We start from the raw sequence: 24,046 nt of genomic DNA, 5'->3' as shown, positions 1-24,046 counted from the left end.
ATATGTTCATGCAGATGTGTTGTTAGGTGTGTAGAGACATGCATGCACATGTTGATTAATGATATATAGTTCAAGAAACAACAGCGGTACCTTATACACACGACTGTGTGGATGAGGCCGAAAAATATTCTTGTGATGTAAGTCATGTGTGTGACATGAAAGCACATAGATGAACTCAAGTGTGAGCAAGAAATTATTGAGAACCCATGAGGTGATGATTGTACACCAATTTGTAAATGAATATCATTGACCTACGACCTTAATAAAGATAACCTTATTGGTGGATCTTGGTACACTTTGAGAGTATATGTTACTGGATAAATTTATGGATTTTTGGGTACATTAGGAAGGTATATTGTTACCGAATATCCTAGATCTGGGTACACTTTTAAGGATGTATGTTACAAGTGCTTCTTGGTCTATCTTGACGAGGATAGGTGGTACAAAACTTCGTTGAACCTTGTGTTATTTTGAGAGCGAGGCATCTCATTTTGTCCAAAATCCTCGAAGTTAGTATTACCGTGTGGCCTAGGTGGTAGTTTTCTTTATCTGTAGAGTCTTTCTTGAATCGATCTAATTATTGTGCCCCTTAAGAAAAATCTCTCTCAATTGTGCACCATCGCCTTTGGGTTTTTGTCCAGTTAGTCATTTAGGTTATAATAAAATATATAGCATAATAAACGCCTGAATGGTAGTCTCGACCGAAACAATGATTTTGCCTACACATAACCACGGGAATTAAGAAAGAGAAACAATTAATTAGATGATTATGATCACTTTATATTTTTTTGTAATTATGTTTATTCTTATTGTTTCTGTTGCAAGCATGTCTGTGATGATATGTTATTTAATAATGACATGTTATGATAATGTGTTTCTGTAAATTAATTATTGTAGATATTAAGTTGAATATGTATTGTTATGTGTTGCATGTGGTTATTGACACATGCTTAGCATTGTATATGCATGCAATGTTAATGTGTGTCCTATTGAGACTCGGTTGGGAGTATGACACCCTACTTTTATAATGCACAAATAATAAATGATCTGAGGAGCGACTACGGGGGCATCATGTGAGCCATCCCTTTTATTTTATTTAGATCTCATGGATTATACTTTACTCTGATAATTGTTTATTTAATTGAACCATTGGTATATATTATTTAATTGTGAAATGAATGATTTAGTTTAATTTATAGTTTGTTGATGTTGTTCTAAATACCTTTAACTCGCCCAGAATGTTTAAATGTTTTCAAAATAATGTTTCCGCTATAAATTTTAAAGTATATGAGATTTTAAAATAAAGGGTTTTATCAGTTAGATATTTTTTCTTGAACTCTATTATAGGGAGCTAGTAAATGTTGGTGCTTGCACAAATTGACTCCTTAGACCCAATTCGATTAAAGCAATGCTCTTGATGAGACCTCATATTTAAAAAAAAATTACAAAATTTTTGGTTGAAATTTTAGAGTGTTACACCTAGCCTTAGAGTTTTATGCCCCTAGGCCGAAAACTGTAGGTATGGTAGGTTGAGCCAGCATGACTAGGTCTTCGAGCCTAAAAGTTGATTCTTTGAGATATTAAAAAAAAGGTTGTTAAGGGCAAGCATAGTGATAGACTTCTTGATATTTTAAGAAAGTTGCAAAATTTTGTCCCATATTTTTTTTTGCCATGATATTTCTTTTTAGGTACATGAACCTGCAAAAAACTCCTCCTTCACTAGGATTGCATCAGGCACCTTGCTAGGACTCTGTGGTTGTGGTTCTTCTGTCTTCCTCCAAAAACCTGAGGTGGGCATTACTCTGCAGACGCACTCGCTCGATGTAAAGAAGCACTCCTCCCCTCGAGAAGAGCGAATCCTGTAAAACTCGAGATTAGCAATCTCACCCAGCATTTACAACTACAAAATCCACTCGAAAGCACGAAGAGGGTGAGTTGGAGAGACATGAGTCATATTCTGCAGGAGGAATGAATCCATGATAATGCCTTTACAAATCTCACCTTTAGCTTTTCACGTATACATCCTTAATTACTATAAACTAGTTTGTCGCTCACCCATCATTAAAAAAAAAATCTTATTGTGTATAGTTTGATAGTAAGCTTGTTTTTTGAATAACAAACAAAAAGCCCAAAGAATCGATTGTCTGTTGGGCCCCTTGTGAGTTTTGATGGTGGAGTCAAAATTCTTATGTTGGGTTATCCACTGTGGACCATATTGACGTGGCATGTCTTTCTCTATGAAAATATTATGCATGTGATATTTATATTTTTTATATGCTTCTAATGTTTTAAACCTTGTTTATAACTTGTATTTTTAAAAAATAGCTTTTAAATATTTTGTTAATAAACTATAAATGAAATTCTCATATAAAATGATAGAAATTAAACTGTTGTCTAGACTTTGATACAATATCGAGTGTAGGTTGTCAAAGGCTACCCCAAAGGGATTTGACGTAGTGGGGTGGGGCCTAGGTTGTTAGATGGGTGTTCGAGGTTTGATTCTTACGAGTGTCACTCTCTTATGTAAGCCAATGTCCAACATAGGCCTTGGGGATGAGGGTCTTAGTGTAACATTTATAATTTTTCTAATATTAAATAAATAAATGCATATATTTATATTCAATTTACGTGTGCACATTTTTAATTAAATTATTATTCAGATCTCAAATAGTATAATTATGAATTTTGGATATATTAAATATGGATCTAAACCTTAATATTTGGATCCAGTATAGGTTTAGATTTAGTTTATAGATCTGGACTCTAAATTAATTAGTAGAATTTAATTTAATTAATGTTATTTGAATCCAACTCAATTAGATTTGATATAATTAATGATATTTGGATCGAATATAATTTGACTTGGACTCTAGGTGGGCCCCAATTAGACCCATTTGCCTATGTGGCAATATATTTAGTTTAATTAAATAGGACTCTAGAGGGTGGGATGTCCCCACCTCTCTATCTCTTTTAATTAATTGTTAAATTAGCTAATTAATTAAAAACAAAGTAAAAAAGGTAACTTAAGAGAGTTTTATTTAGAATAAGATACCAAAACCCAAATATGACTCTTCCCTCCCTGTTCACACGAGTTAAGGATATAGCATGATAGAGATATTCTATTTTAATTAAAATAAGGGGAAGGTGGCCTATATTAGGAGCTTCTTAGACACCCCTCTCATCTTTCTCTTTCTGTCTCTAAACCTCCTTTCTACCTTAGTTTTTTTTTTATATTTGCATGCACTTTTGCCTCGTCACTCATGCCTCAAGGGAGAACACATGATTTGTAAGATGGTTGTTGTCATTAGAGCTGCAACATGAAGGTGGTGGAGTTAAAACTATACTACACTTATCGATTTCAATATTCTACGCAATTTTTAGGTAGGATTGCATTGACTTGTGTGTGTGCATAACACTAAGGGTTTATATGCATGCCAAATTAAATTATATATCTGTATTTTTGGGCAATACCAGTCCTATGTATGTGTTTGGGATGATATCTTATGATTTTGGAAGCAACAAGTCTCTGAATAGTTTTTTACCAAAAATGATTTATGGGAAAAACCTTAAATCGTGTTCGTTCTTCATAAAGATCTTGTTCGATATTTTTTAATCATGATGGATATATATATTTGGTGTGATCAACATGTGTAGACCCTATTTAAATTGATATTTATGATAAAATCAAAATAAAACTCAAAAAATATTGAAAACCCCCAAATAATGAAAATCATTTTTGAGGATTTATGGTTTCCTTTTGGTTAAAGCATATGTTTTAATGGTTTATTACTGATACATTTTATATTATAACTCATATACTGTATGATTTGAACCATATTCATGCTAGATACATGATTTAGGGATGACTAAATTTAAATATAATAAATAAATTAACATAGGTCATACCAAGTAGGGTTTATGAGAGTTTTTTTTCGGAAAAATATGATTTATATGATTTTATTTATTATTTATGTTTGATTAATTTATGATCAACCTATGATTTGGTCATTATGTTAAATATGATATGCAGTAGCATGATTTATATTCGATTCAAAATTAAATTTTATTTTTCAATACGTATTTAGGTGTATGAGTGCCTGTTTTTGAATAAAACTATTTCTTGTGTGTTTTAGTTTCAATTTCATGTATTGAATTATTTTATATGCAATATGAAATTATATTCATATATGGCACTGTTCGAGATCTGTGTGTGAAAATACAACCTTCGAAAGCTAGAATATAATATATATATGCATGATCTATATTTGATGCAAAATTAAATTCTATTTTTTTCAATACATATTTCAGTGTATGAGTGCCTATTTTTGAATAAAATTATTTTTTATGTGTTTCAAATTCGATTCTATATGTTAAATTATTTTGTATGCAATATGAAATTATGTTGATACATGTTTAAACTGATATTGATTGTATTATGATAAATCAAATTATGAAAATTATGTTTATGTAGTTTATTTTATGAAAAATGCAGATTATACATAGTTTTCGGCGTAAATATCATGCTGTCATGTTTTTATGGGCACAAACATTTTTCAAAAATTTTATTGTATGCCCAAACGGTTTGGTTAAAAAATTTCAAATTTTAGATGAACATTCTAGACACATAGAAAAAGTCTCATAAAAAAATTTGGCACCGTTCTAGATCCGTGTGTGAAAATACTACCTTTGAAAGTCAGAATATAATTTTTGTTCTAACAGAAATTTTGTGTTTGATTGCTATCTCTTGTTGACTTTATTTCTCTTAATACGTTTCATGGTGATGGCTAAAAGAATTATGTATGTTAAGTTGCATATTGATGAACTTTCAATAAAAATTTGATGCAAAGATTCATTATGGTTTGTTAGTAAAAATCACAAAAGATAGCTTTGAAACTTGAAATTTTTTAAAGCACAACCTGTCCAAAAATTCGAATAGGTATGATCCATAAATTTTAATTCATAGCTTAGATATAGTTTGTACCTAATATCTAGATTGTTCCAAACATGTTCATCTATCTATAATAATTTTTACAAATTTTTTCTCATTCTATAAAATTATTGAATTGATGCATTTTCTGAGTGACTGAACCGAACAAGTTTCTTCGATGAACAAAAACCCAATTTTGGTAAATTATTTATTTCTCTCGACTCCAGACTTCGATTGAGACAAGGTTTATGGCTATCTTTAGCTAACATATTTGTGCATCTATAGTTAAAATTTTAGATTTGTTCTCGTTGTAATCTGATCAAAATAAAATTTATACTGACTGATAAAATTCAACCCCTATAGTTTCAAGTTGGACATTTTCTATTCATTGATCAATTAGTGAAGTATTACAACTGAGCAAGATGCTAAGCATTATCACCAAAAAAGGGGTGAGCTGAAGTTGGTAAGTATCAAATATCAAAATCATGTTTCAGCAAGGTTGGGGTTCAGCACCATGTTTTTTTGGTTACTAAACATCAAAATCATGCTTCAGTAAGGTTGGTGTTCAGCATCATAAACATGGTGATGAAGAAATTCTAGAGTTTAATTTTTTTGTTTCAAGACTTGGGAGTAAGGGCACAAATGGATCTGATACATTTAGGTATCCGTTCTGAATTCACATGCTATTTTCAATTTTTGGATTCTTAAAGTAAGATCCAAATATGCATTTGTATTGAATTAGGAATCAGTATTTTATGTTGGATCTAAGTCATATAGAATTCTGATTCGTGTCAAAATCTGATTTCATTGTATTTTTTTATATGTAAAGAGTTTTTATTAGTGTTATTTTACATGATGTAGTATTCCTACATATATTATGATCCAAATTTAAACCTACCTCCTGGGATATGATTTGGAGCCAAACCTGAATTCAGATATATTGTTTTCATCTTGCATTTAGATATCTAGCATGATCCAGCCAGTACGTATCAGATCAGTTTGCACCCTTGCTTGGGAGAGCAGAAGTTGGTAATAAACATCGGTGCTGGAAATTGAGAGCTCATACAAGGTTGGTGTTCAGCACCAAAATCTTTGAGATGATCAGGAGTTACTTCTAATGGCATTGCTAACATTTGTTCTTTATGACAAGGAACCGTCGGCGAGAACCGGATCACTTAATGGGCTGGCCTGCCCGCACAGAAAACCACTGGTTGTCATAGGTTGGGCCCCACGGGAGTTGGTGAGGGGGTGGGGGCCACATGGGGTTGTTGGTGGAGAAGGTGGCAACAAAGCTCAACCACTGTGGTGAAGGTTGGGCGAAGATCTTCAAACAATGGCGTTGGTCGAGGCAAGGCCTATTCTAATTTTCTGTTATAAAAGTTGTGTGTTCGTACCGGCTACTTATGGCAAGATGTTCAATTACTTTTTTATTTGTCATATTTTTATATTTGTTTGTTTTATGGCCGTTGATAGAATTTTCCTTATAATAATTACCTCAACTGTTTATATTCAAAATCCAAACACCAACTACTGCATTTTGATACTAAAGTAAACAGACCAAGGCCCCAAACCATACGCATAGAAGGGACCCGAGGTCATGAGGAGACTGATCATATCTCCATTGGCACACGTCCGTACAAGCTAGAAGCTAGCCTTGGTGTGGCCCTTGCTTGCAAGGGGTTGGTCATGAACGTGACCATACCCGGGTTCTCAGACAGGTCAATCTCCTCCGGGCCCACACCCTCCTGTGGGGTCCACTTGAAGTGGTGCAGCAAGTGCCCAAGCATTGACTGCACCAGGTTGAGACCCAGCTGTGCGCCTGGACAGACCCGCCGGCCAGCACCAAACGGCAGGAGCCGGAAGTCGTGGCCCTTGACGTCGATGTCCTCCTCGATGAACCTCTCCGGCCAGAACTCGTCGGGCTGCTTCCAGACCGCCGGGTCCCGGGCAACCGCCCACACGTTAACGTGCACGATCGAGTCCTTCGGGATGTCATAGCCACCGATCTTCACGTTGGTGTTGGCCTTGTGTGGCAGCATCAACGGCGTTGGTGGGTGCATGCGCAGAGCCTCTTTGACCACACATTGTAGGTAGGGGAGGTTCGGGAAGTCCGTTTCTGACATGATCCGGTCCCGCCCGACGACCCGGTCTAGCTCCTCTTGGATTTTCTCTTGGACCCTGGGGTGTCTTATGATCTCAGACATGGCCCACTCTGTGGATATCACTGTCGTATCCATTCCAGCAGTGATCATGTCCTGCATTGGACCCTGAGTTAGTCCCATGACTCTTTTTAAAACCTGCTTGGATCTGAACCCATGTCCCCTTGATTGAGACCCAGCTCCAAATCATAGCAACAAATATCACCATATTTTGAAAATATCACGATTTTAATGCAATGTTTCATTACTGCTTGTTTTCTACGTGATTTAAAAAATTGCCTATCTCGAAAATATCACGTTTTTAACGCAATATATTAACATGTAATTACAAGGAAAATTTTGCAAGTTTTTCTATTATTATTTATAGTTATAGTTTTTGTTTATACTAATATTTTCCCAATAATTTTGAAGAAAAATACCATATTTGTTAAATTATTGCGAGATTTTGCCAAGAACAAAATTTGTGACTATGCTCCTAATCTTGTTTCACAAAACCAATATAAGTAAACGGGACATATAAGATGTTGGAGTTATGGATTCCCAGGCTCCGACCTGTAGGAAATGGGTCAGATATGGGTTGGATCAATGTTGACCCGACACCAGATCCAACTTTCAGTGAGTGGATTGGATTTTAAATCTGAATCCAAATTAAAACACATGATAGAATTCTGGATCTGGATACGATCCAAACTCTTCTGTTACTGGACCCGAAGAAATGGGTCAAATATTTTAGTTTACATGAGAAATGGATAAAACGGGTCGAATAGACTTGGATTCAACTGGATCTGAACCTACTCATCTATCTGTTTCCAACCCAGGTCAGATTAAACCCAACGCCATTTGTTCCTAATCCAACCCGGATTATGAAACGGTCATGCCGGTCGTCCGACAATATGCATAGGTCAGAACAAGTTCGAAACCATGAGAAATAGATAAAAACTGGTGGATTAGAGCTCGATCCATACCTATTTATCCATCTATTTCCGACCCAGGTCTGATTAAACCCAACATTTGTACGTATGTTACAAACTCGGATACAGATATGGTTATCCAGCCCCGATATTATGGGTTGGATCGAGTTCAAAACCATGTAGCTTATCAATCTGAAGCTAATTCACAAAGACACGTGATGCCTGTTCGACTAGCAAGTTCTGAAACTTTTTTGGAGAACAGGACATGAGGACACAAATATTCTTGCAATCTTCTAATCAATAAAAAACTATTTTTTTTATATTTTAATGTTAAAATCACATTTTTTTATTGAAATAAAACCGTAAAATATTAAAAAATAATATTAAAAATTGCGTGCACGTGCCACTATCTCAGTGTTAGCATGTCCGATCGTGTCATAAACGTGTCACAATAGCACGTCATTAAAAAAGAAGAAGGCATGCCATTGTGACGTAGGACCGAAGTCAAAAGTAAAGAGTGGGGGAGAACTAAGGCTCACCCAGAGGAGGCCGATGATGGTGTCCTCACTGAGGTCGTACTGGTTCTGCAAGGTGAGGAGGGCGTCAACGAAATGTTGCTTGGCACCGCCGGTCATGGCGCGGGCGAGGGTGTGCTCCTCCATGATGGCGCGGGTGAGCCGGTCGCGCCGGGCGCCGTGCTTGGCGATGGCTTCCTCCTCCAGCGGGAACATCCACCGCAGCCACGTCACGAACTCGCCCAGCGGCAGCGACGCGCCGAGCTTCAGCCCGTTGCCCACGATCTCCTTGAACTCCACGCCCTGCGGCTCCATATTGCCCTCGTCGCTCACGAACCTTTTCCCGAATACCAGCCTCGTCGTGTTGTTGAACGCCACCGACGCCAAGTGGTTCCTCACCACCAGCCTCTTAGTCTCTGCCCATTCCATGGTTGCCTTCCGTTAGAACGAGATCAAATTAATGTTATAAAATTTAAATGCAATAATTGCTAAAAATAAATGGTTTTGTACATTTGGTTAAAGTACATGGCATGTAAGAGAGACGTTTGAAGCCCAAAATCTGTTATCAGAAATACCAACTTTTACATAAATTTTTTTTTTTACTCAAACCAGCTCCTGGCTCGGCTCATCTGATTCAAGTTTGGCTCAAGATCAAGCTCAGCATGTTTGGTGGGGGCGTTTGATTCGCCGTCCGTGCACATCTGCGGGATACACCAAGAGTGGGCCCCATGTGCATCCGCTAGGCTAAGTTGGTGCATTGTGCGGAAGGTTGTTTGATGTCTTCCATGACCCCACAGAACACTCTCGGACAAAAAAAAATCAATTTTTGAGGTGCGTGAACAGGGCAGGACAGTGCATCCTGTCCTGTTTGCCAATGGCCGAGCCTAAACAGGCTAGGCTAGGCTCTCGTTTACCAGCCCTAGTTGCACCTGATCACCCTCCATCTGTGACTGTGAGATATAGCCTGTCAGCTGTGAGTCCAAACAATCAGGTACAGCAACACACAAAAATGTGTAGGTACATTGCACCTGAACCTCCCTCTTGAGGACCGGCTTTATTCAGACACAGCCACAGGCCACATCCATCTAAGATGGATATCTATGATGTCAGTGGGTCGGGTTTGGTTCCGATATCAGACCTACTGATGACAGTTTAGTCGGATCCGGAAAACTATTCCCGATTTGATTAACTAAACCAGTCATAGATTCGGTTTCAAAAAGTTTTGCATCGGGATTAGGGATATAAACAGGCTAGATTCGGGTCAAATTTAGGCATTACCAAGTCCGAATTAATCAGGTTTTGGCCTAATCAGATTAAGACGGAACAAATAAAACACCTGGATCTGACTGGCTTAAAACCTGGTATTTACGCTTAATTGGGTTGGGTTTTTAGTCGGAGTCGGGTTTGAATGCAAAACTTAATATGAAATCCCGATCTGATTATAAATTGGATCCAGTTTTGGCTACCAAATCGGGGCCTAACAGACTTGGATTCGGATCAGGTGTCTGGTTGCATCGGACCCGCTGACATCCCTAATCCGAATCCAGTTAACATCCGAGGACGAATACATGTAAAAAAGTATCCTATTAGCAAATATAGCCACTTGGATCTGGATTCAGTAATTGCTCTGTTCATGCACACTCGACTCCAGATCCGGTCGAGTGATACCACAACCACAGTATCAGATTATGCTAGATTCATTACTGCAAGCATCCAAACCAAATCCATCAGAAAAAGGGCAATATGGTAACTTTCGGACTTCATTCATTCAAATTGCATTAAAATATGATCACTTGCTGCAATGATTGCATTAAAATATGATCAGTATCAGATTTTTTTTTTTTGAGCTACCCTTGACAACAACGCCACACCAATAAAAGTCCAAAACCTTATCTGGTCCAACCTACCAAACCCACCAATTCACATTGTTTAGGAAATGATGACACCAATTCCTCATCTTTGGTACATTCGTTAGTGCTTGGATATGCACACGATTAAAAGTGGACTTGGAAACTGCCTTACATCCTTCCACATTTCAATTCCCCGACTTTTATCCTAGTTTTGTGTATAATTGGGTTCATCCAAACACTGTGTTTTCCTCAATCAATGGAGTTTTTCTTAGTGACAAGGGATGCAAACGGGTCAAATCCGGAACAACTAAATATTATATCACATGGATACCCCATTTTGGCTGTCCCCATTTCGTGTCTCCTTATATACTAATCATATTGAAAACTTCATCAAATGGCAGCCTTTCCCCATGTGACATAGGTTAAAGATATGGGAGAGTTGGATCTGGTCCAATCCATAACAGCTTTCAAAACATTTATCCTAGATCTGACTCGTTTGCATCCCTACTAGTGACCCAGTGGAGTTGGTGCCCAACTTGGACTTGGCTTAGCTCCATTCAATTTTACATTGAGACCACTATAACCTGGTCCATGCCAACAATGTAATGCCAAGCCCACTAAAGTGGTCAAGGCCATAGTCCATGACCTAAGCCAGGTCAACACTTTGTGCCCGATTTGCAAAGTCAGACAAAGAAACCCATGTCCCAAGTTGACTAGGCTCTTGACTCTATCCTTTCCGAGCTGGGTCGAACATGAGAAACAAGTGATGTCAAAAACATCCAAGACATGAGTAAAATTCATTTAGATATGTAATTCTTTTGAGCATCCCACCAACCATACTTACTTTTTTTTAACGAGTAATCCTCACCGAGAACCGGGTCACTTAATGGACCGCCCCCCAAACACCCAAACCCTTATAGAGACCACCAGTTAAAGGCACTAGGGATGGTAGTGGACATGAGGGAAACAAAGCCCCATCCCACCTCGTTCCGTTTGGACTGGGGTTTGGATCCTTTCTCCCTCCTCGGCCTGTCCCCATCTGGATCCCTGCCTTGCCCCGCCTCGCCCCTCCCCACCGCCAATTCTTCTTTAGGGATGGCAGTGGACGGAGGAGAAGGCCCCATTTGGACTGGGAATGAAGGATATGAAATGGAGATGGAGGTTAAATTCAAAACAAGTGCAAGGACAGTATTTTGAGATGGGGCGAGGGTGGAAACCTTGAACACGCCCCTGCCCCGGTCCACTGCCATCCCTGGCATGCTCGGTGAGAGTCGATACCATACCTACATATATTATTATCAATTATGCAATTGGTGCACGAGAAAGCAAGGGTCTTAATCAAATGAAAAATGACTCTAAGGTTGGTGGGTAGATGAGCTTCTCTCACATGGAAGGTGGAAGGATAAGCCATCACCAAGTAAATGTCTATAATGCCCCTCACAAGTGCATACGGATATGGAAATGAAAATTGCAGACCCATGGCCGACCCAACAAACGCACAAGTTTGGGACAAAGTATTGGCTAGCTATTTGACTAGGTCCGGCTTACCCGAGTATTATATATGTATTTTTAAGTGCAAATATATGTTTTAGACACCTTTTAAGTTAGATATGTTAGGAGATTCTATTTTAGAGTGCACCCAAACCCAACAAATCGTTAATCGGAAAGGGTTTAGTACCCGACCCATTGACAGCCCTACATACATAACGTTGCTTGGCTTCTCTGTTTTGTTTGGCCAAGTCAATGGAAAAGCCCCTCCTTATAGCCGACTGCATATTGGTAGGCTTCCATTTGGTAAAATCATCGAGACCTACTGTCTGCTTTTAGAGAAATACATCTAGCTTCGCCCTTGCCGTAAAGGGACACTCCTCGTGGGTTTCGAACTCGTGTTGTTCCTTCAGCTTCGTGACATTAAGTAACTGACAGTACTTTTTAGGCAAATTTTTGGCCCATCAACAGAAAAAGATAGGCAAATTTTGGAAGAATAGGAAATAGTACCTGGATTGGTGCAATCTTTGTAGATGGACTCAATCATGGCAGTCACTTCATCCTCCCTTATTGGTCTAAGGGCCTCAAGCCTCTTGAGGGAGAACAATTCTAAGGTGCACACCTTCCTCACCTTAACATAATGAGGTCCATAGTCAGCCCATATGAGGTCCTTGCCCTCCCTGCTAAACCTAGCTGCGGCCCTGGTCCTGTGCCTATTGGCAAGTTGCTGGTCATTGTCCTTGAGCACCTCTTTTGCGAGTTCGGAGCTCGACACGACCACGTTGAGCGTCGACCCGAACCAGACCGACATGATCGGGCCATAGGTCCGAGACCAGTCGGCAAAGCACCTGAACCTCACCGGCTTGATCTTGTAAAGGTTGCCTACTACTGGCCATGGCCTGGGTCCGGGTGGGAGCCTGTATCTCAGCCCTCGGAGGAAATTCACAGCTATGATAGAGAGGAGAACAACAAGGGAAAGATAAGAGAGTGGGAGGGGCAGATCCATGTTTGGAGAGAGAGAGAGAGAGTTGTGGGGGGAGAGATGATGGGTATGATGTTATATATACAAGGAAGGTTGGGAGAGAAGTAGGCAAGATTTGAGATTTAGCCTTCTTTGGATATAAACCAAAATTATAAAAATGGACATGGGTAGATCAAGGGCATAAGTTGGTATGGTACCTGCCCTTGACTTTTCAAGGCACCTCATAATTGTGGGTTTTGGAGGGCCCAAGCTGAGAATTAAATGGAAAAAATTCAGTTCATCTCTGGGTATAACCATATTTCGCCATATTTTAAACAGTAAAAATTCATCAGGGTATGAATAAAATGACTAAGAATTTCTTTTTTCTTTTTGTAATAATAGAGAGAACCACCGCTTTGGTTTGGACATCCTATTATGGGATGGGATGAGAGGTGCAACATTGTTCGTGGCCTTGGATTTTTTTGAGGACAATACTTGAAAAAAATGTTTTGCATTAAAAAGGACCAAAAAAACATAAAATTGGCAAAAGAAAACATATATGGGTTATATGCTTTTTAAATTTTATAAAACGAAGACAAAATAAATGCAGATATGAGATTACTCCTTGAAAATCAAGATAGGTCATGGAAGCCACAAGGTTCAAATCCAAGAATCTCTGTGATTCAAACTTGAGATATCAGTAAAATTGGATAGACATGGCAGTTTTTTTTTTTATAAAAGGCAAGTTGGGGTTAAGCAGACTCCACCAGTTATAATATATTCAACGTACCACTGGGTTTTGAACCTGCAACGTCCCACCACAAGGAAACTTGCACCGACAGGTCCTACCAACCATGCGGAACACCCCGTTGGTAGATATCAGAGTTATTCCAAACATATTTTTTTTTAAACTTGGATTTCTGATGTAAATACCCATAAAATGAATCAAAATGGCATCATTGTAATATTTTGTGACTCCTGAGGCTTTTAATGTCATTTTGCTTTTCCAAGAGCAGCGAAGCAAGAAGAGTGGAGAAGGTTGGTGCACGAAATACATGGGCTTTGCTGGCCGTAGCCCCTGGTTTCCCATCTTTCCTTCTTTTCTTCTATATTTTTTGTTAATTTTTTATTTTAGATTTGTTGAAATATGCTAAAAAAGTAACCTAACTTTTAAGTCAATTACTGAGTTGACCAAACAATAAATGAGTTTGACCAAGCTTTTCCTTAAAAAAAAATTCTTATGGAAAATTTTCCTAGAAAGGGTTTGGACCTTTTATATTCATTGATCAATTAGTGCAGTATTACAACTGAGCAAGATGCTAGGCATTAGCACAAAAAAAAGGGTGAGCTGAAGTTGGTATCAAACATCAAAATCATGCTTCAGCAAGGTTGGGGTTCACACCATGTTTTTGGAAACTAAACATCAAAATCATGCTTCAGTAAGGTTGGTGTTCAGCATCATAAACATGGCGATGAAGAAATTCTAGAGTTTATTTTTTTGTAAGACATGGGAGTAAGGGTGCAAACTGATAGGATACATTTAGGTATCTGATCCGAATCCACATGCTATTTTCGATTTTGGATTCTTAAAGTAAGATCCAAATGTGCATTCCTATTGAATTAGGATTTACATCGAACTAGGATCAGTGTTTTACGTTGGATCTAAGTCATATAGAATTCTGATTCAGGTCAAAATCTGGTTTCATTATACTTTTTATATGTAAAGAGTTTTTATTAGTGTTCTTTTACATGACGCAGTATTACTACATATATTATGATCCAAATTCAATCCTACCGCATCGGATATGATTTGAAATCAAACCTGAATTCAGATATATTGTTTTCATCTTGGATTTAGATCTAGCATGATCCAGCCCGTATCAGATCCGTTTGCACCCTTGATTGGAAGAGCAGAAGTTGGTAATAAACATCAGTGATGGAATTTGAGAGCTTATACAAGGTTGGTGTTCAGCACCAAAATCATTGAGATGAAGAGCTACTTCTAATGTCAATTGCTGGTAAGACGTGGAATCTCTTACTTTGGATGGTTACCCTCGCCGAGATCCTGTTCACTTAATGGGCCTGCCCGCACCAGAAACCATTGATTGTGCTAACATTAAACCAAGAAAGAATTCATTGGTGCCGAGAACCGGATCACTTAATGGGCCTGCCCGCACCAGAAACCATTGGTTGTGCTAACATTAAACCAAGAAAGAATTGGTTGGTGTACTTCCAAAAGTTAAGATGGTGAAGGGTAGTCATAGGTTGGGCCCCACGGGACTTGGTGAAGGGTGGGGGCCACATGGGGTTGGTGGAGAAGGGGCCAACAAAGCTCAGCCACTAATGGTCAAGGTTGGGTGAAGATGTGAACGTGGCGTTGGTAGGGTACAGTTGGAAGCTTTGTTTTTTAAATTTCTTGGGAGAAATGTCTTTTATGCCCCTACTTACTTACAGATATTATCTTCATCCACCACTGGGCCTACCCAATGGGTCTAAGATACCTAGTTGCAGACTATTTTACCTAATTGGTTGAATTGATTATATGAGAAATATAAACATAATTAGCTGAGTGCATTAATCTTTTATTTAATTCATTGTTTTTGTATTATAAAAATTAATTTATAAAATTCATTAAAAAATAACCTAAGTTTGGGTCGGGCTAGACCAACCCTCACTCCTCTGAACATTGGCCCATTGGGCCAATGAGCTGCTCTTCAAACCCGAGCCCGTTAATAACTGACCAATTAATAAATGGGTCGGGTCAAGGCTGGCTCGCCTCTTTGAGATTTGAGGCCGCCTAGGGCCTCAAATGAAAAAAAAAAAATAAAAAACTTATATTTCACATGCTGACCGCTTCCAATGATAAAAAAAAAAAACATGAAGAAATATGGGCCTCCTATGAATGAAATATGTCTAAGGCCTCCACTTCTCTTGAGCGGGCCCTGGGTCGGGTCATCTCTGAGCTGGACTGCACTTAAAAGCCAATTGGCGGAGCTCTAAACAGGCCTGGGTCGGGTCGAGCCAGCTGGATGCTTACCCCTATTCTTAACTAGGAATGCAAACGGTTTGGATTCAGGTCAGTACCAAATTTGACTAATCCGATATTGGCTAATAAACTCAGATTCATATTCAATTTGGGATGCGGAAAGGCTAATATGGAATTCAAATGAATAAATGTAATCGGATTCAGATATTGGTCAGAATCAGATCTTCATTAAACTCGGCTTTGAAAGTCTAAATAGAACCCGAATCCAATTATTATTCAGATTCAGTTTTCTTAATAGAATCTGACTGATCAGATTAAGAATCAGGTCAGATATTGGATAAAATTTATTCATTGACATCCATATTCAAGACCCCAATGTGTCATACCAAAACTTTACATCTGAGGATATGGCTCAAGTCTAATGGATCTCAGTCACAAACAGAACCGAGCCGAACCAAACCTAGCTAGGGAAGATGCATGGTTTTTACATATAATCAACATTGGCAGCCAGAGACCCCTAGCTCGATGATAGATCCAACCTCAACATGAAAAAAAAAAACCGTTCGGATCAGGATTACAATATTTTAATTAAATTTTAAAAAATACACTTAAAATTTTGGCGGTAGTAAAAAACACACTTAAGTTTTTTATATTGTTAAAAATACACCCGCATTTACGCTCTGCATATTAAAAAACATATTTCCATCAAACTAACTTGGATTATTATTAATTGAAGTTGAGTTAATAAGATAAAATTATTGAATTACCCTTAAAATAGTTTTTTTTTTAAAAAACACACCAAAAGCTTTGGCAATAATGAAAAACACGCCTAAGTTTTGGTAATCACTGCATACATTTAACAACAACTTTGATGGAACTAAACCCTAGATTTTTTTAATTAACCATGAAAATTTTAAGTGTGTTCTTAACAATAGTGAAAACTTAGGTGCGTTCTAGATTACTGCAAAAAGTTTGTGTGCATTTCTAAAAATATTCCTTTACTTAAAGTGAAAATCTAGGCTTTCAGTGTGACTAATAGATCATCGAGATTCTATTCGAAAAACAAGGCTAACAGATATCGAGATTCTATTCGAAAACTAGGCTTTCAGTGTTAAGTTAGCAACTAATCCAAAACGAGGTTTTAAGCATGTTCTTTTTTGGACAATTGAAGAGAAAAATCCTCATCATCCATATGTTGGCGGGCCTCCAAATGGTAAAACCCTTGAGGTCCCCTCCTCCCACCAGGGAGTACACCTGGCTTCAACCTTGGGATAAGGGACACCACTTGTGGATTTTGAACTTGTGACATCCTGTCAACTTGGTGACATTTAGAAGTTGCCTCTACCAGATGAGCGAAGCCCTTGTGGGCGATTTTAAGTATGTTTTAGTGATGCCCAAAACTTGGTTTTACATAACTAAGATTTACTAACTGTGTTTTGGCAAAACCTTTTGGGGCACAAGGGTGCAAATAGACCAGATAGAAGCAAGATCTTATCAGGCCAAACAGAATCCAAAATATAGACACTGTCAGAATCTGAAACAGATCCAATATGATAGGATTAAATCTGAATCAGAAATATATAGTGATACTAGTGTTGGACTTTTAGGAACGGGTTCAACCGGATGTGACTCAGTTTGATGTATGGGATACCAAAAGACAAAGAATGAGAGTGGAGAGGGCTCTTCATGAATGTGAAGAAAAGTTCACATGCATGAGTGACATGCATGTAACCCCTACTCTCCTCCCACTATGTATATGTATAGGGATCTATGGTAGCTTGATGAGGACTACCAAGGTGATCGCTCTCACATTGGTTTAAGCAAGGGTGTAGCTAGGGGGGGGGGGGGCAGGACTGGGCTGTAGCCCAGTTCTGCCTCCCGAAACAGTTAATTTTTTTGTTTTTTTGTTTTAAAAGCCCAGTCCTAGCCCAACCCTGATTCCATATGAAATAGATTTTTATCCATTTTTGTAGCCCAGTCCAGTCCTAGCCCAGCCCTGACTGCAGCAAATAGTTTGATTTGTCCATATGAAATAGATTTTTATTAATAATTGTAGCCATTTTTTATTTTATCTAAAAAAAAAATTTTTTTGGGGGCGCTGCTCCCGAACCCCCCGACTATCGCACAATTAATTTTTTTTTTTGCTACACCGTTGTTTGCCCCCCCCCACATGAATCCTAGCTACGCCCCTGGGTTTAAGGGTCTTACTGATCCTTCGACATGATGACTTGGGCTCATTGAAGGTATCGATAAGTTGAGGAGAACGCTGACCACCTATATCTACGCAAGCTTTGACCAACGATGACAATTTCTGGTAAGTAGCATTCTTTTTTGGCTTTACGTCAACATTGGGTTATGGGCCCATGATTCTCTACGCAACCAATGCATATCTGCTTGCACCGACAGTTAGTTTGTACCCGTCGAAAATACGGGTTTTTTGTCTAGGGTTTTGGAGCCCCCTGTTAGGAGCCCCCGCAAGGTTTTCCCTTCTCGCCACCGTAGCTGCCTGCAGCCACCACCGGGAGGCTGAATGAGGCCTTGCTGAGCGACGACTGGCTGTAGGTGGTGTTTGCCAGAGCATCCACAGTCCATCAACAACCGACCGCCAGGCCACCTGCCATCGATGGTCGGCCATGGCTACTGCTTGACGCTGACTATCATCGTCGACGATGGTGGCGGCCACCCGTGTTAGCAATCAGTGGATGGGGGTGTCAGCCCCATCCAAATTCCATTGCAGCCACTAGTGGATGCCCCAGATCGCCAGTGGCTGGCCGTCGGAGGCTTGATGTCTTCGACGGTGCCTAAGGCTGGTCGTTGGTGGCGTTCGCCAATGGCAGTGGTTGGATGAGAAGGGGAGGGGAGTAGTACCTTGAGAAACCAAAATCACTTTAATTTGGGGTTTGAAGTGCTTTCCATCACCGACCTTTGTAGGCGGTTGGACATCAGAGGGAGACCGTCATTGATAGTATATGGGTCCGACTACCGGTGGTCGAAAGTGGAAGATGATATAGTGGTGGTGTGTGTGGGGTGGGGGTGGGGTGGGGTGGGGGTGGTGTGTGTGTGGGGGGTGGGGTGGGGTGGGGGTGGTGTGTGTGTGTGGGGTGGGGTGGGGTGGGGGGGTACCAGGTGACCCACATCCATGCATGTCCCAATTCAGACCCGAACCCAATAGGTGGTTCCAGGTGGATCAGTTCAAGGACACGACCTGGCGGGGACTCGATTCGACCCAATTTTCATTGGTTCATGCATGAGGAGACCCTATTTTCTTATATCTGAAAAAGAACATGGGTTTTCTTATTCTATTTTATGGGTTTATAGACTTTAGTATATTTTTTAGACCAGTTCGGCAGTTCTCAAACCAGTTTAGGGTCACTTTTTGACAACTTTGAGGTTGTTTGAGACTGGTTCATAGTATTTTTTAATCGGTTTCAGCATGGAGACACGGGTATTACCTGTAACATGTCTTTGTCATTTTTTCATGCTTTATATGTATTTATTATCATGAATGCATAACTCTTACATGCATTTTTTATTTTTTTAGTTATCCATGATATTTAAACATAAATTATGACTAAATTCATAACATATATGATGTGTTTCATCAAAATTTTATTTGTGCATATGAGATATGAATTTGTATTTTTGATGTTATTATATATAGTTTGTCATGAATATACATGCATTATCATAAGTGCATGTGCATGTTCTATAATACGAATATGTTTACGGTAAAAGATCTCGATTAAGTGACTTTCGCAATCACTAAAGTGATCTGAGTTGTGTTGATTGGAGATTCTTTGGACCGTGTTAAAATTCAGTATTGTGATTGTGTGTGACTTTATGAAGCAATGATTTTATCCAAAGAAAATTCATTGTGTTTCAAATTCATACTAGGTGTATATATACCAACCCATTAAGCATGTTCGTACCCAAAGGTATAATCCCGAATTGTCTCTAGTTACATGATCTACTAGTTTCACCAATTGATGTCAATTCCTTGAAAATTGAGGAAACAAAACAACTTTGAGTATCATCATTCCTACCAAAATAAAATGATAGTGACCCTATTATACTTGTCTCAGAAAATGTGAATAATAAATGCTCTCAATTTTACCTTTTCAACATGAGTCTCGTTTCAGCATTTATATGTTTTTTTTTCTTTCATTCTTGCAGTACAAGGTTCATTGATCATTGACGATTCTAGTAATATTCTCATCTTAGACTAATTCAATTTTTTTGATTAAAAAGAAACAATGTTATTCACTCTGGGTTATATGAACCTAGATTTGGCTCCTAGAACTGACAAACTTTCCGCTCTTACAATGCAAAGCACAATCAATCAGAAGGTTGCCCATGAGAAATGATAGCACTCAACTAGATTTAGCTTGTTACTTTTGTAATCGGGAGTGGCTAAGAATATTTGAGACATCATCTTTCATTGTTGGACAATAAAGGAATTTCTTAAAGCCATTGAGGCTCAGTTTGCCAGTTCTAATAAAGCTAGGGCCAGTACCAGATATCCAAGTTGGTATCTATAAAATATTTTAAGGATAGTCACATCCGATAATATATTTTGGAAATAAAAAACATTTCATCTCAGTTGAATGACATGAAATTTGCTATTTTAGATTCTTTTTTAGTCCATCTGATTTTGACCTCATTGAGTTTTAACTCTCAGGCGAAAGATAAATCTCTAGGTGACGATTCTTCTACAAAGTGTTTATTCTGTGAGAAGAAGAGACATAAGAAGTTGGATTGCCTAAAATGTATGGAATGGCTCGAGAATACAGGTAACGAGTCATTTATTTCTCGTAAGTGCAATTTAATCCATATTCTGTTGCATAGTTGATGGATTGATTCTGGTACCATGGTGCACATTGTCAATTCTTTGCAGACATTTCTGAATAAAAAGAAACCAACAGAGCAAGAAAGAAACATCTTCTCAAGAAACAAGATGCATTCACATGTCAAAAATGTTAGAACCTGCAGAGTTATATATGAATATGGATTTATTTTAGATTTGGTTGATACATTTTATGTTTCATCCTATAGTCGAAACCCCATTTCTATTTCAAAACTTGCTAAGTTTGGTTTGTATTTAAGTTTGAAAACTCCAAGTTTATTATTGTTAAAATTTTTATTCATGTTGGTTATGTATATGCGTGTGATGGTTTGTATTGTTTGAAAAATTAAATTTTAAATCTTAGAATCTCACTTCATTGAGGATATAATGATTGACAATAAATATGGTCTAAAGGATGATCAATCCTATTTTCTTTGGCATCGAAGGTAATGATACATCTTGAAAGAGAGAGTCTAAAGACTTGTGAAAGAAGGAATTCTTCGATCCCTTGACTTCACGAATATAAAACCATGTGGTGACTGCATAAAGGCTAAGCAGTCCAACTCATATAAGAAAGATGTCAAACACATCAATAAAAAATTAGAGATTATCCATATGAACGTTTGCAAATTATTTTTCTTGTGTTACATACGTAAAAAATATTTTGTCACCTTTATAAACAATTACTCACGATATATGTATCTCTATTTATTATTTGAGAAATCTAAAGTCTTTTGGGTTTTTAAGGACTTCAAGAAAGAAGCAAAAAAATATATCAGTAAAGTTATAAAAGTAGTTAGGTCTGATAGAGGTGACGAATATTATGATCATTTCACTGAGTGAGACAAAAAATAGTCATTAGCGCAATTTTTAAAAGAGAAAAGACATTGTACCTCAATACACCATGCATGATAGTTCTTACCATAATGGTGTAGCTGAAAGAAAAAATATTACACTTAAGAAAATGGTTTGAGCGATGTTAAATCACTCAAACTTTTTCTCGACATCATAGGGTAAAGTTCTTAGGGTGATAGAGCACATATTGAACAAGGTTCCTATGAAGGTTGTCAAAAAAGTCTTTGAACTGGTAGAAAACCTTTCTTATAATATATGTGCATATGAGGATGTTCAGCTGAAGCTAAATTATATTACTCACACATAAAAGCTTTTGATCCTACAATAACTAGTAGTTTTTTCGATGGTTATCCAGAAAGATCAAATGACTTTAGGTTTTATTGTCCATCTCATACACCATAATTAATGGAAACAGATAAAACAAGATTTTTTGAAAATAGTTTTATTCGGATAGATGCATCTCAAAGTTTTGAATTTGAGGAATTACATGATTCAGTTTCCATACCTGCAAAGCAAAAAATATTTAGTTTTTCAGATCATTGTCCCTTTTGATGATACAAGAAACATTTTGCTCAATGAACATCAATACCAAGTATAACAAGTTGTTGTTGATGATATATAACAACTGGACGTAAAGATTCAATTTGAACCACCTGTAGCACCATTATAGAGGTTCATAAAGACTAAAAAAAACGGCTATCCATTCATACTATATGTGGTATTTACAAGAGCCCAATGATTTCATAAACATTGATGATGATCTCTTAACCTTTGCAGAAACCACTAAAAGTGAAAAGTTGATACATTTGATCAATGTAATGAAAGAAGAGCTTGACTCTATAACAAAGAACCAAGTATGATATATTGTACCTCAGCCTGATGGAGTAAGACATGTTGGTTGTAAGTAGTTTTTTAAGACCAAAACAAACTCCAAAGGGTGAGTGGTGAGGTACATTATTAGGCTTGTTGTAAAGGGATTCACAAAGATTGAGGGCATTGATTATAATAAGACTTTTTCTTTTGTTTCAACTAAGAAATCACTGAGAACAATCATGACCCTTGTTGCTCATTTTGATTTATATCTACATCAAATGGATGTGAAAATAACGTTTCTAAATGGAGATATAGAAAAAGAGGTATATATATGCAACAACCTCCTAGTCTCAAAGTAGATGACTTAAATAATTTAGTTTGTAAATTACAGAAATCAATTTATGTACTTAAACAAGCCTCTTGCCAGTGGTATAAAAAGTTAAATCACCTAATTTTGAACTTTGGATTCACTTAAAAGGTTATTGATCAATGCATATACCTTAAGGCTAGTGAAAAGTAAGTTTATAATTTTGGTTTTGTATATTGATGATATTTTTCTTGCAACTAATGCTTTGAGTCTTTTACATAAGACAATTGATTTTCTTTCTTCTCATTTTGATATAAAGGACATAGGCAAGGTCGCATATGTCAATAGTATTAAATCTGTCGTGATAGAATTAAGGGTGTACTCGGTCTCTCTAAAAAATCTTATATCCTTAAAGTGCTTAAAAGATATTGATAAAGAATTACTCTCTAAGTTATGCACTCATAGTGAAAATGGATAAATTGAGACTAAAGGACTGTCCTTAGGATGATAATAAAAAAACTCATATGGGAAATGTCTTGTATGCTTTGGTGGTTGGGAGTTTGCAATAGGCACAAACCTGCACATAGTCAGATATCACATTTGCTGTAAGAATGCTTGATAAATATCAGTCTAATTCAGGCATTACACACTAAAAGACAACGAAGAAGGTCATGCGCTATTTGCAAGAAACCAATGACTATATGTTAACCTATAAAAAAGGGTGATCACCTAGAGGTCATTGAATATTTTGATGTAGACTTAAGAGGATGTCTTGACAGTAGAAAGTCTACTACTGGATACATCTTCTTACTAGCAAGTGGTGTCGTCTCATGGAGATGTCAAAAGTAGTTTGCAACTGCAACTCATACCATGAAAGTAAATTTTTTTGCTCTATAGAAGATTTCATCTCTGCTATTTATTTGGATAAGAAACTTCATTACAGGTCTTGGTATTGTGGACTATTGAGCGACCACTAAAAATCTTATGTCATAATTAAGTTTTTGTGTCCTTCTCGAATAACAATAAGAGCTTCACCTCATGTCGACATATAGAGTTAAAGTATTTTGTTGTTAAAGAAAAGGCTGTCAATCATTTAGTGTGTATTGATACAATCGATACAAAAGAAATGACTATGAATCCTTACTAAAGGGCTAACACCGAGATTATATTTTCAATATGTAATGATGATGGGTCTGTTTGATTCCTTCTGATGTATGATAATATATTATGGTTATATGTGATCGTATTTGTTAGGCTAAATTGATTCTCTATGACTATATATTGTTGATTTTGTATATAAAATCTCTCATTTGGGTGAAGAAAATAATAGAATAATAATATTAAAGGACCAATAGAATGAGTTAAAGACCAACATATTCATAAAAGTAATCTTAACATGCTAAACCACTAAAAATAAATTATATTATAGTG

The 24,046-nt window shown here is 37.5% G+C and overlaps 1 protein-coding gene across 1 annotated transcript; it reads right to left on the bottom strand.

Moving 5' to 3' along the window:
- Positions 1-6,393: 6,393 nt before the first annotated feature.
- On the bottom strand, positions 6,394-12,880 carry LOC149814186 (p-coumarate 3-hydroxylase-like). Its single transcript, XM_089990175.1, has 3 exons — positions 12,361-12,880; positions 8,537-8,928; positions 6,394-7,182 (listed from the first exon to the last, which is right to left on the bottom strand). The coding sequence occupies exons 1-3, from the start codon at positions 12,854-12,856 to the stop codon at positions 6,538-6,540; spliced, it is 1,533 nt and encodes a 510-aa protein (XP_089846301.1). The 5' UTR covers positions 12,857-12,880; the 3' UTR covers positions 6,394-6,537.
- Between the last annotated feature and the right edge of the window lie 11,166 nt (positions 12,881-24,046).

The sequence above is a fragment of the Nuphar pumila genome, chromosome 15 (genome assembly GCF_984573655.1).
Source record: "Nuphar pumila chromosome 15, dmNupPumi1.hap1.1, whole genome shotgun sequence".
NCBI lineage: Eukaryota > Viridiplantae > Streptophyta > Magnoliopsida > Nymphaeales > Nymphaeaceae > Nuphar > Nuphar pumila.
The sequence above is the reverse complement of the archived record's forward strand: the minus strand, read 5'-3'. Positions and strand labels throughout refer to the sequence as shown.